The 13,922-nt window shown below is 43.3% G+C and overlaps 1 protein-coding gene across 1 annotated transcript; it reads left to right on the top strand.

Annotated features, from left to right (window-relative positions):
- The first annotated feature begins 11,488 nt into the window (after positions 1–11,488).
- Positions 11,489–12,337, top strand: LOC136480287 (uncharacterized). Its single transcript, XM_066477874.1, has one exon. The coding sequence runs from the start codon at positions 11,489–11,491 to the stop codon at positions 12,335–12,337; it is 849 nt and encodes a 282-aa protein (XP_066333971.1).
- The last annotated feature ends 1,585 nt before the right edge of the window (positions 12,338–13,922 follow it).

The following is a 13,922-nucleotide window of genomic DNA, read 5'->3' as shown; positions in this document are numbered from 1 at the left end:
GTACGGATTTTCTACAATTTTCTAACTATTTTCTAAGTTTTTCATTTCAGGGAAAAATTAATTCTAAAAAATAAAAGGCATGATTTCTAAGTATTTCATTTCATGGAAAAATTAATTCTAAGTGATCTGCTCGACATCAGCGATCTTGCGGGCGTTTCATGGAAAAATTAATTCTAAGTGACCTGCTCGAGAAAATTGAGAAAAAAACACACGCTTTCATGACCTCACACATCTTCTAAGATCACGTAAGCTTCCGTACTAGTTGACCTTGCTTACGTGATCATCTCGGTAGGCATTTCTCCACCGGACAGCACCGTACTTGGCCACGGAAGAGCTCCGATTCTACGAGGAAGGGAACACGGTCTTCCACGACTGTTGCCGCTCTCCCTCGTAGAATCAAAGCTCCTCCTTGACGTCTGTTACCGCTCGGCAGAGAACATGCTAGCCGAGATGAACACGATCTGCAAGTTCAACTAGTACGAATTTTCTACAATTTTCTAACTATTTTCTAAGTTTTTCATTTCATGGAAAAATTAATTCTAAAAAATAAAAGGCATGATTTCTAAGTATTTCATTTCATGGAAAAATTAATTCTAAGTGACCTGCTCGACAAAATTGAGAAAAAACACACGCTCTCATGACCTCACACATCTTCTAAGATCACGTAAGCTTCCGTACTAGTTGACCTTGCTTACGTGATCATCTCGGCGGGCATTTCTCCACCGGACGGCACTGTACTTGGCCACAGAAGAGCTCCGATTCTACGAGGAAGGGAACACGGTCTTCCACGACTGTTGCCGCTCTCCCTCGTAGAATCAAAGCTCCTCCTTGATGTCCGTTACCGCTCGGCAGAGAACATGCTAGCCGAGATGAACATGGTCCGCAAGTTCAACTAGTATGGATTTTCTACAATTTTCTAACTAGTCCGCGCCAAGGAGGCGGAGGTATGCCCGCCCGAGTACGAGAACTACGTGAACTGCTACTACAACATCACGGACGCCGTCGAACGTCTCGGATCTGGGGGCCAGCGTCGTCATAAGCTACCGCGCTAAAAGGAGGAAACGACGAGACACCGGGCCACGCCCGTGCTCCACTGAGCTCGATGGCTCAGCGCAAAATCGCATTACAAGATTGCCGACACGAGGGCTCGGCACACGCATCCATCCGATTACAAAAGGTTGGAGCACTTAATCCATCATAAACGGATTATATATGGTGGTGGTGGTGGCTCACATCCAAGGTGTCAAACGCGAGGTCCAGCTCCTGCAGCCAAAAAACATGTTAGAGACTTAGACTTTACTAAAAATAGTAATAATCTGTTTCATTATAGGACTGGAAAGCTATCACTATTCCTACAATCAGAAAGAATATTCCAGTCACGGATCACATGCCGATGATAAATATGGCTGCAGGAAAGCCCATCCATTCAAGCTTTGCCTCTTAAGAGCAGTAATTATGGTTAGGTGAAATCAAATATCGCCATGCAAAAGTAGCAAACTAGCTAAATTGTTACCCTCAACCTCAAGTGGCATGGGTGATTGACCGGTAATAACAGTGGTACATGTCTTTGCCATTTAATTTGATCATCGACACGCACAGGCAAATACATATTACATAGGGCCAGACACAAGCATAAATATCAGTATGAATTCATGGCCTCAGTCGCCCACATTCTAGCACCAAAGAGCCTAACATATAAACAGAAGTATGCACCAATTGCAAAGGCTACTAGCTAGCACCAAATCGAAGCGATACATTCATTGAGCAACGGCACTGAACGAGTTGGCCATACAACAGAAAGAGAATGCAGAGGAAGAGGGAGACCGGGCCAAACCTAGAGAAGACGTGCCATAACAGAGATGTTGTGGCCTGCTGTGGATCTTGGAGAAATAGTGTCTCGCGGATCTAACACAAGAACGAGGGCTTCAAAGTTCAAACATAGAACGGAGAGGAGGATGAAGAAGGGGATGAATTGGAGGAGATAGAGACCTCGAAGAACCTTGAACCGCTTAGGGGCGAGGTGGGCCGGGGACGAGGACGACGTGAGGCGTGCGCTGGCCGGCCAGAGAAGAAGCGCGAGTGCGCGTGGGGCCGGTGGGGGCAGTGGCGCTGCTGGATCCAGTTGGAGAAGATGAGGTGACGGAGAAGAAGGCTTGGCGGCTACTGGATCTGGTTGGAGAAGAAGGCGGTGGAGACAGAGAGGAAGAGAACTAAGGGAGAAGGCCGTGGTTTATAAAGGGGGACCTGTAGTCCCAGGTGTTTGTTAGAACCGGGACTAAAGGTTCTTTAGTCCCGGGTGATGGTTAGAACCGGGACTAAAGGTCCGACCTTTAGTCCCGGGTGTAGCCACGGTCCGGGAGTAAAGGGGATTTTGGCGGGCCGCGAAAACGCAGCCCATCTTTAGTAGTCCCGGGTGATGGTTAGAACCGGGACTAAAGGTTCTTTAGTCCCGGGTGATGGTTAGAACCAAGACTAAAGGTCTGACCTTTAGTCCCGGGTGGTTGGTCCCCCTGGGAGTAAAGGTGGGCTGCAGTTTGGCTTCCCGCCAGTTTGTAGAAGTTTTTCCTTTTTTATATATTTCTTTTATATAAATATGCAGAGAGTTGTTAATTGCCTAGTAAATAAAATATTAGCAAAAAAAATACAAAAAGAATTCTGGGACCTGGTTTTGCATTATTGTACATAAGAAAAATCTGTAACCTAAACTCTGGTGTTTTACCGTATAAATATTTAACATAGTGTAAATAATAATCATAATTTTCACCATGCAAAAATGTACTACTTAATTAAAATCATTAAAACTATTGCTTTTCGACATGAAATTAGTTTTCACATCTTATTGATGTTGATCATTTGTTTTTTCATCGCACATTCTCCACAGGAAATCCACCGTCAAGCAGAAAATTCATTTAAATGGTAGAAAATATGAATACACGATAGAAATATGAATACACTATATATATCAAGCGGGCACAGTAGTGAACTTCTTCTTAATGTATATCCCTTGGTTATGATCGCGCCGTAACCATGGAGTGTCCTCATCATTTAGCTGGATGCTTGGGTCTTTGTTCACTGTGAAGGGTGGAATTCAGTCATCCTTTTTATAATCTTCTGATATGTCTGACTTGTCTTCAATTCCGACGATGTTTCTTTTCCTAAAAAGAACTATGTGGCGCTTTGGCTCATTGATTGGGTCGTTGTTGTTTTTCCCTCTCTTCGGTTTTGTAGACATGTCCTTGACATAGAACACCTGATTCACATCCTTGGCAAGGATGAACAGTTCGTCTTTGTACCCAATATTGTTGAGGTCCACGGTTGTCATTCCATACTGGTTGTCGACTGCTACCCCGCCTCCAGTCGCCTTTACCCATTGGCACTTGAACAAAGGTACCTTAAAAGTAGGTGCATAGTTTAGTTCCTATATCTTCTCTATGCGGCCATAATATGTTTCCTTATTTCCATTAGGGTCGGTGGCATCTATGCGGACACCACTATTTTGGTTGGTGCTCCTTTTATCTTGGGCTACTATGTAAAATGTATTCCCATTTATCTCGTACCCTTTGTATGTGAGGATATGCCACGATGGCTGCCTAGCCAACAAATATAGTTGCTCATCAATACTCTCATCACCCTAACATTCTTTTTGCAACCAGTCGCTGAAAGTTTCCATGTGCTGACGCGTAATCCAAGCTTCAGACTTCCCTAGAAACTCGGATCGGAGCAACTCTTTATGTGTCTCGATATACGGATCCACCAAGGAGGAGTTTTGTAGAACTGTGTAGTGTGCTTTATTAAAATAATTGTTTTGCGTACCAATATATTGTTTCTTCCCTAGTGTCCCCTTTCCACTTTGTCTCCCCTTGTGTCGCGATTCATGAACACCAATCGGGTCAAGGTCGGGAATAAAGTCAATACAAAACTGAATGACCTCCTCTGTTCCATAGCCCTTGGCAATGCTTCCTTCTGGCCGAGCACGGTTGTGAACATATTTCTTTAGGACTCCCATGAACCTCTCAAAGGGGAACATGTTGTGCAGGAACACATGACCGAGAATGCTAATCTCCTTGACCAGGTGAACTAGGAGGTGTGTCATGATATTATAGAAGGAAGGAGGGAACACCAACTCAAAGCTGACAAGACATTGAACCACATCATTCTATAGTTTAGCTAGATCCATTGGATTGATTGCCTTCTGAGAAATTGCATTGAGGAATACACATAGCTTCATGGTGGCTAGACGTATATTTGGAGGTAGAATTCCTCTTAATGCAACTGGAAGCAATTGCGTCATGAGCACATGGCAGTCATGGGACTTTAAGTTTAGGAATTTCTTCTCTGGCACATTTATTATACCCTTTATATTCGAGGAGAATCCAGATGGTACCTTGATGCTTGCTAGGCATTCAAACATGCTTTCCTTCTCTTCTTTGATAAGAGTGTAGCTGGCAGGACTTAAGTAATGGCGTCCATCATCTGTCTTCTCTAGATGCAGGTTGTCTCGTTCTTTCAAACACCACAGGTCTTGTCGTGCTTCAAGTGTGTCCTTAGGCTTCCCATACACACCCATGAAGCCTAGTAGGTTCACACAAAGATTCTTCATCAGGTGCATCACGTCGATCGTGCTACAGACCTCTAGGACTTGCCAATAGGGTAGCTCCCAAAATATGGACTTCTTCTTCCACATGGGTGCGTGACCGTCGGCGTCTTTCGGAACATGTTCGCTGCCATGTGCCTTTCCTAATACTACTTTCACATCCTTGACCATATTGAGTACATCCTCACCAGTTTGGTTGCCCGGCTTGGTCTGGTGGTCTGCCTTACCTTTAAAATGCTTGCCTTTCTTTCTTAGGGGGTGATTCATAGGAAGAAATCAACGATGGCCAAGGTACACGACCTTTGGACATTTTTTCAAGAATATACCTTTAATGTCATCGAAACAGTGCGTGCTTGCATTATATCCCTTGTTTGATTGTCCTGAAAGATTACTTAGAGCAGGCCAATCATTGATTGTTACGAACAACAATGCTCGTAGGTCAAAGTGCTCCTGTTTGTGCTCATCCCACACACATACACCTGGTCTGTTCCACAAAAGTAGAAGTTCTTCAACTAGTGGCCTTAGGTACACATCGATGTCGTTGCGCCTTGGGCCTTGGATGAGCACAAGGATCATAATAAACTTACGCTTCATGCATAACCAGGGAGGAAGGTTGTAGATACATAGAGTAACAGGCCAAGTGCTATGACTACTGCTCTGCTCCTCGAAAGGACTCATACCATCCGTACTTAAAGCAAACCTTAAGTTTCTTGCGTCATTTGGAAACTCCGAGAATTCTCTATCGATTGCTCTCCACTGGGACCCATCAGCAGAGGGTCTCAACATATTGTCTACCTTACGGTCTTCTTTGTGCCATCGCAACAACTTTACATGGTCTTTGTTTCAAAACAGACGTTTCAAGCGTGGTAATATAGGAGCATACCACATAATCTTGGCAGGGATTTTCTTCGTGGGACGTTCGCCCTCTACATCACCAGGGTCATCTCGTTTGATCTTATACCGCGATCCATGACATATCGGGCATGCATCTAACTTCTCGTACTCCTCGCCATGGTAGAGGATGCAGTCATTAGGACATGCATGTATCTTCTGGATTTCCAATCCCAAAGGGCAGACTACCTGTTTTGCTTCGTACGTAGTGACGGGCAATTCGTTATCCTTCGGAAGCATCTTCTTTTGGATTTTTAGTAACTCCCCAAATCCCTTGTCAGATACACCATTCTTTGCCTTCCATTGCAGCAATTCCAGTGTGGTACCCAACTTTTTCTGTCCCGCATCACAAGTTGGGTATAGCAATTTCTTATGATCCTCTAGCATGCGCTCGAACTTGATCTTCTCCTTTTCACTTTCGCATTCTCTTTGTGCGTCATGAATGGCCTGACCAAGATCATCAGGGGGCTCATCTTCTGCCACTATCTCTTCTTCAGCTTCCCCCATTGCAGTCTCATTGAAGGCACCATATTCAGCAATAATGTCATCATCGTTCCATTGTTCTTCTTCACCTTCTTCCATTACAACCTCGGTTTCTCCGTGCTTCGTCCAACAAATATAGTTTGCCATCAAACCTGACTTCAACAAGTGTGAATGAAGACTCCTTAAGCTAGCATATTCCTTCATATTCTTACATATGGCACATGGGCAGCACATGAAACCATCGTGTTTGTTTGCCTTGGCCACACGTAAGAAAGAATGCACGCCCTCAATGAACTCTTGGGAGCGGCGATCAGCATTGTACATCCAATGCTGGCTCATCTGCATTACATGACATACATACCATATTAAAACCTAGAACATAATTAGTTAATTATATGACATGCATGCCACCACACAAGGTATTAATTTATGAAAGTCTCGCTACAATGTAGACAATCCCAACTACCACTAAAAAAACTAAAGCTAAAATGCACTTCAGCAGCATAAGGATTTCGCGACCAATCCCATCTAAAACAGACAGATCATGCGTTTGTTCAACATCTATGGGCTTCTTCCGCTGGATCACTGCCTCATCAGCCGCCGTAGCCACCTGTGCAAGAGAGTTTTGCACGTGTTCAACATACTCTTCCTCCCAGTACCAGCCTAAACATCCAGTGCCATTCCACTAAAATTAAAACAAAAAATTAGAACTTTAATCACAATCATCATGAAAATAAGTATAAATTAACCATAATCATCAAATGCGACAAAATAACTCACATTGCGATCCGGACACTTGTAGAAGATACGGCCCTTGTTGGGACACTCCTTCCTCACCCGGTACTCCATCACAATCTTCTCCTCACACTTGCCGCATGCAATGAGAGGAAGGTCCAGCCTCAGTCGTTTTGGAACCCGATGAGAGGCCGAGGACCCAGAAGCAATTGACATCTACTCTTTATACTCATTTTTAATATAATATAAATTTCTCATTTTATAAACAAATAAAATAAAAAAACTCTAAAATTCTCTATATCTCTAAACCATGAAATATGCTATGGATGCTAGAAATGAAAGCTGAATACTAGTTTGGAATAACTACTTTAACCTTCCTTCATCCGAATATGCAAACTTTAAAGTGATTTTGAGCTTAAATGGCTTACAAATAAAAAAATCCACCATAAAAAACCACATATATCTTGTCCACAAAATGAGATATGCTACTGATGAAATATGAGAGTATAAAGTTTGTAACCTTTAGAACCGAAGAATCGATGGAGGAATTGAAGAAATCTTGTGATTACCGGCGATGAGGAAGGAGAGAGGCCGGCGATGAAGCAAGAACACTGAGCTCAAAGTGGCTCAGGCTCGGGGAGGAAGAAGGGCTATATAGGAGGGGACTTTAGTCCCGGTTGGAGACAGAAACCGGCACTAAAGGTCCTTTTCTAGTCTTGGACGGAGCCTCCAGCCAGGAGTAGACTTTTACTCCCGGTTGGAGGGACCAACCGGGAGTAAAAGTTAACCTTTAGTCCTGGTTGGTAGCTCCAACCGGGACTAAAGGTCCCCTGTAGCAAAAGTCTGCCACAGTAGCCATTGGGCAGGGACCTTTAGTCCCGGTTGGAGCTACCAACCGGGACTAAAAGTCTCTCTAGTCCCGGGCGTGAAAAATACCGGGACTAAAGCCAAATTTTGAGCTGGATCAAAGGTCGTTTCTCTACTAGATATGATCACCGAGTTCTTCACCATCTTCACCGAGCCGCATGGCCTACCGCCTCCTCGAACCCGTGGACCACAACATCCACCTTGGTGCCGGGCTCGTAGCCGGCGGACATATGGCCATACCGATGCCCACCGACTTACAAGGATGAGCTAAAGCGCCAGTGTGCCGCCATGTAAGGATGCAAAACTATTGGAGTACGGATTCTTGACACTTTGGACAAAAAATTAATTTTACGAGTGGTTTGAAGTAATTCTTGGAGATGTCTAGTATATATGCGTGACTAATGCTCCTTATTAGAAGTGGAGGCCATGTACGTAGACACCAAGCAATGACGCCCATAAGTAATGGTTATAACTAGTGCTTCATATATATTATATGCATCTCTTTCATTTTTTATTACTCATGTCTTAGAAATGATGTCCATCACTAGGAGAATTGGATTAAAAGCTGCGGCGGCATTAATCCATGTTCAGAATGCTTGATGCCAATATTGGGAACCACCCATAAGTGTGTCAAGTGTTGGTTGCCAATTTCTCATGACATGATTGCGCCTAAACAGACTATATATAAATACTTCACCGGACATGCATTACTCATCGATCAACACAAGACAGCTCATTGCTTATTATTACATATATTGAGTAGGACACTACTCAATAGATTCATCACAGACATGTACATATATGAAGTCAACCATGAAAGCAAGTTCAGATGTCACACTTGCTCACATTATTCAATTGATGTTTGCCTTTCATATATCAAGGCATAAAAAAGTATAAAGGTAGCCTTTGCTATGCTGCCTAGCAAGCAATAGCTGGAGACAGGAGACTAACGAATTTCTTCTCCCCGTTCTCGGGGTCGAGGTCATAATAGATAATAACATGTACAGCTCCTTTGTGTGGAGATGGCACCTCGTCCTCCACATCTACGTAAGTTATTTGTGTAATATCTTCCCTCTCTTTACATATAATCTCAACTGCGTCTTCAAGGTCCATGTGAACCAGTTCGGGCCATGATTCCAGCTCCGGAGGATAAAGGGTAGGGGCAGTGTCGGGCCCCTAATTTAGGGTCTCCTGTGCATCATGTATCAGTCCCTAGATCAATAGCTGATACGCACAATTCAAGCAAGATTGATATCAAAAACCATACTTTTATTGCTAAGGGGAAAACACATTACATTATTTGTGTTTACATAACTTGGACCATTGTTTTTATAGTATATATCAGAGTTCTAAGACAGCGGTCCTATGTCATCGTGGCTCTATTCCTACAGGCAACTTGGAGTGCGGACGTAACCCTAGACTTATTCCTTAAGTGTACTCCTATAGCTCAAACGTCGTAGTCCTAGCGTAGCTTCTTCGTGTAGTCGCATAGTTCCATCTTCGAGTATACTCTGATTGTCCTATCCTTGCGCAGTTCTCGATAGCCCCATATTCGTACATTCTCATATTGTCCTATCCTTGCATAGCTCTATAGTTCCATCCGTGTATATGCTCTTGTAGCTTTCACTACTAGAAATATCCACTTCTATGACAAAAATCTTAATGATGAATCCAAAACCGTCATAAAAAGCGCTTTTTATGACGAATATTTCGGTTGTCATAGATCAATGGTGACGATCCTCAAACCCTCCCTATTCATGATGAAATCAGACATCGTCACAAGAAACGTCATAGAAGAGCACATGGTTTCATCACAGATCACTCGTGTAACTCATCTGTGACGATCTTCTTTGATACTATGACGAATAGGGTTTCATCATTGAACTAATTACACATCTGTGACGAATGATATTCGATCTGTAACAAACCGCTTTGTCATAGATCTCCACACGATACTTTCTCCATCCGACATGTACCCGTGGGACCTGCAGTTACTCATCCGTGATACTTACAATTCATCATAAAAGTCTTCGCTTGATCCTTTCTCCATGTGACATGTACCTATGGGGCCCTTCTCCATCTGACCTGTGGGACCCGACGGCTTATGTGTCACATATACCTGTGGGGCCTTTCTCCATCTCCATCTGACCTATGGGACCCGATGGCTTGCGTGTCACTTGTGCATGTGGATCCTTCTCCATCTGACCTGTGGGACATGATGGCACCTTTCTCCACCTCCATCCAACCTGTGGGACCTGACGGCTTGCGTGTCACTTATGGACCTTTCTCCATCCGACCTATGGGACCCGATGACTTGCGTGTCACTTGTGGACCTTTCTCCATCCGACCTATGGGACCCGACGGCTTACGTGTCACGTGTACCTATGGGACATTTCTCCATCTCCATCCGACATGTAGGACCCGACGGCTTGCGTGTCACTTGTTGCCACCGGGGTTTAATAAATTCAAATTAAAAAAAAACGTGAGACCCAGGAGTCGAACCTGGGATCCATAATAAGGAATAACCACCTTCACCATTGCGCTAGACGCCTAGTTGTGTTAACATGTCTTCTGAGTCCTCATAGTAGTATATGTTCTCTATGTGGACAGGCTGACCTATATATTGGATGTTTGGATATATCCCCTGCAAGTGAAAACAAATATGTGCCTGTTGGACTTGAGGCGGCGACAACAATGGAGGATCCCCGGTGTGCTGTGGTGCCTCAGGCATCCTTTTGGAGGCTAGGTGGTGTGTCTTCCTAGTGGAGCGTGGCAGCATTGGCATCCGTGATTGTTGTGTGCTGCGGCAGAGGCGACAGATCCGATCTGCGGGTCCCCTTTCTCGCCTTTTCCTGTTCGCTTCACTATTCTGGTCCTTGCTTGAAAATGAGGTATACAAGAAACATTGTAGCATTGTAGATTTGGTTAGGCCAATGATGATGAAAAGAACTAGGAGGTGGCACTGGTTGGTTTTCTACTGGTGTCTTGGTTTTCTGCATATGTTCAGTGTTCTTACTGTAAATGCCTATGTGTAACTAGGCATGTTAATTGCCAAGTGCTTGCTTAATTATACCTATCTATCTAGGCAAACAAATAGGCCCTTCGCTTCTGCCTTAAACTATTTTATCTGTGCAGTGCTTGCTGGATTCTACATTTCTGTTTAGTATGCTCCAGTGCCACCAGTGAGTCCTTATGGTATTTTGAACTTGTAACATATCTGAGGCCACATTTTTGTGCCAATGATGTCTACATGGCTGTTGGATGTATTAGGATGTAGCTCATATGTTTGCTTTCTGTGTCTTCTCCTTGTTGACAACCAAGTTATCCATTTGGTTCCAAACAAGAGGAAGGCATTGAAAGCAAATCAATGCTTTGTGTCCATCATTCACATCACTAAGGCCAATAATGTTTAAGCTGCACATGTTGCTACTGATGCTAATGATGATCACTACCACTTGTTCACTGACATTCTACTTGTGAAAATTGAGGAAGCTCAATTAACTGCTGAAATCGTAATGGTTACAGCTCCATTAACTGCTACTCTAGTTTGAGTTATATATATATATATATATATCTATGTGGTGCTACTATAAATTTATATGAGGTTGTACCATGAAAATTGTTAAAGGTTGTTAAAGTTGCACTTTGGTATGAGTTGTGGACTTCACTGATGGATCTTTGTTGGATTATTTTCCTCTTTAGTGATCTCATTATTGAGAAAGCTCTCATCGTACTGCATACTGATGAAATGGAGGAGACCCCAACAAGAGGAACGCACTGGCTAGCCTCATGGAGAATGTTGTTTTCGAGATCCTTCGCCGCCTCCCTTGTCGCTCCTTGTTTTGTTGCAAATGTGTTTGTCACTCCTAGAAAAACCTCATCTCGGCCCCCAACAACCATAAGAATCTGCCCCAGACTATGTCTGGCTTCTTCTACGACAGTGAGAACGACAATCAAAACTTTACCAGCATCGTCCATGGTGTATGCCCCCGCTCCTTGGAATTCTTGCCCTTCAACATTGACAATGTAGCTGTCTCAGATTGCTGCAATGGCCTCATCCTATGCTGGTGCCTCAGGGCTAATGGATACTGCTATATCGTCTGCAATCTAATGACCCAGAACTTTAAAATTCTGCTGCCTAGCACTCATGATGTTGGCCATGCTGTTGGTGAGGCTCGCTTGGGGTTCGATCCGATAGCCTCCTTGCACTTCCATGTGATTGAATATGTGGATGTCGATGTTGTGTGCGTAGGTGTGGAGATCTACTCATCTCAAACTGCAACATGGATCTATAAGGATTCTGAATGGGGCGAGGATACTGATGTGACATTTTACAGACAACCAAGTGTGTTTCTTAACAGTTGTCTGCACATTATGGGGCACTCTGGGGAGTACCCTATGATACTTGTTGTGGATATGGAGGAAAACATAAGGAGGAAAATTGATGGGCCTAGTGGTCTTCAACACTCCATGCATCAAGCTCTGGGTCACTTATGTGTATGTACTGTTGGTGGTCCCAATGATTCCAAGCTTTCAATCTGGATCCTTGAAGACTATGGTATTGATAATTGGACATTGAAGCATACGGTCACCACGTGGATCCTATTTGAAAGGATTAATATTAGATTTGGTTTCCCAGATTTTGTTGACGGGGACATAGTGATTACAGTTCACCCAGAATGGAATTTGATTTTCTTTGCTGGGGTGGATGGAACAATCATCGCATATGACATGGACCGCATAAGTGCTTGTGTCATCCCTGCCTGAGTCTTTTGGTATGGTAGATGTACCATTAAAAAAGAGTTCATCTGCAGACCATTCTATCTTCCTTATGTTCCCTTGTTCTTAGATTCATTAGCAGAGCAATAAATAAAGCTGCATTTGATGTATCTCTATGTTATGCATTTTTAATGGACCAATGTTGTTTGCTTGTCTATGGACATGTTAATTTCCTCAATGATGGATGTTGTCATTATTTCAGCTAAACTAGTGTGCCATCTTTGTTTTGTTTGCAAATTGAATTATTTGTTTGGCATGCACATGTGTTACGGTGGTGTTACAACTCTCGTCATCATTTCATCCGTTAATTCAGCTATAGTAGAATACTTATATTGATTTATAATGTCATGGGTACATGGGGTATACTGATGAGGGCACTCCAAAATACACAAAAATGACACTTCAAAAGCACTACAATGCACCCGCCATATTGTACTACTAGGCTATGCTACTATTAAGTTAGCCAAACTTAAAATCATAAACGACATGGTACCAAGCATCACATGAAGACAAGAAAAACTATGGAGGATACTGTCAAACACGTTCAAATGTATAGAGGTCGGACTTTCTTACGTGTGCAATAACATTTGAACACCAATGGCTACTTTGGTCTGCTAGACTGAGGCAAGACTTGCGGTCAAACTTTCTTACGTGTGCAACAACATTTCAACACCAATGGCTTCTCTGCTCTGCATTAGACTGAGGTGAGACTTGCTCCTCGCTGTAATGTTCTTTCTAGTTCAATAAATTTTATCAAAGACATGAGTTGGCTTCAACAGAGATCAAAGGCACTCATGAATGTTTAGTGTTGGTATTTATTAAGTGCAAATAGAATATGAAGGATTCCGCAAGCGCACATAATACCATTGTAGCATTTTACCAGGAGTATTCTAGGTATCGTTATTTATATTTTACCATAGGAAAACAATGGAGTAAAGATTTATTGGATAGCAAAGGGGTAACTACTAATCAACATACCATCATAGCTAAAGCAGGGGTGAATGTAATGATAGGAATAAAGCATAATGACACTCAGGGGATAGATCACTCTGATAATGTAAACTAGTCAACTCAGGAGAACGATGGGTGAGGTAGAATCCTATGATATTCTTATTACATGGTCAAAGTATATATAAACCCAACTATAGCTAAGACTAACTCTACTCCTGTGCACTTTGGGCTACCGCTTAGACAGTAGAGCATCACAAAGGATAACTCTACAGACACGACTACGGTCCTACAATTTAAGAACTTGCTCAATTCGGTATGGACTACAAAGGATAGACGGGGCTGTCACCTCCTGCTGCTACCACAACACCAGGGAACAGGGTGTACTTATAGGCAGAGCATTGTATAAGCACTATGCTTACACGAAGCTCGATGCCGCGGGGGTCGAAACCACGGTGTTGGGGGCAAGCCCCACTTATGGGCACCCTTTGGGGTTCATTTTGCCGATCCAACCATGCAGGGTTAGTGCGAATGGAATCTCGCATAGGCGAAACAAGGGACGCTAAAGTCTGGCGGTGCTGGCCCACCGTTGCACCTATCTATTCACTTGTGCAAAATGTTAGGG

Source organism: Miscanthus floridulus, chromosome 9 (assembly GCF_019320115.1).
Source record: "Miscanthus floridulus cultivar M001 chromosome 9, ASM1932011v1, whole genome shotgun sequence".
Lineage (NCBI taxonomy): Eukaryota > Viridiplantae > Streptophyta > Magnoliopsida > Poales > Poaceae > Miscanthus > Miscanthus floridulus.
The sequence above is the reverse complement of the archived record's forward strand: the minus strand, read 5'-3'. Positions and strand labels throughout refer to the sequence as shown.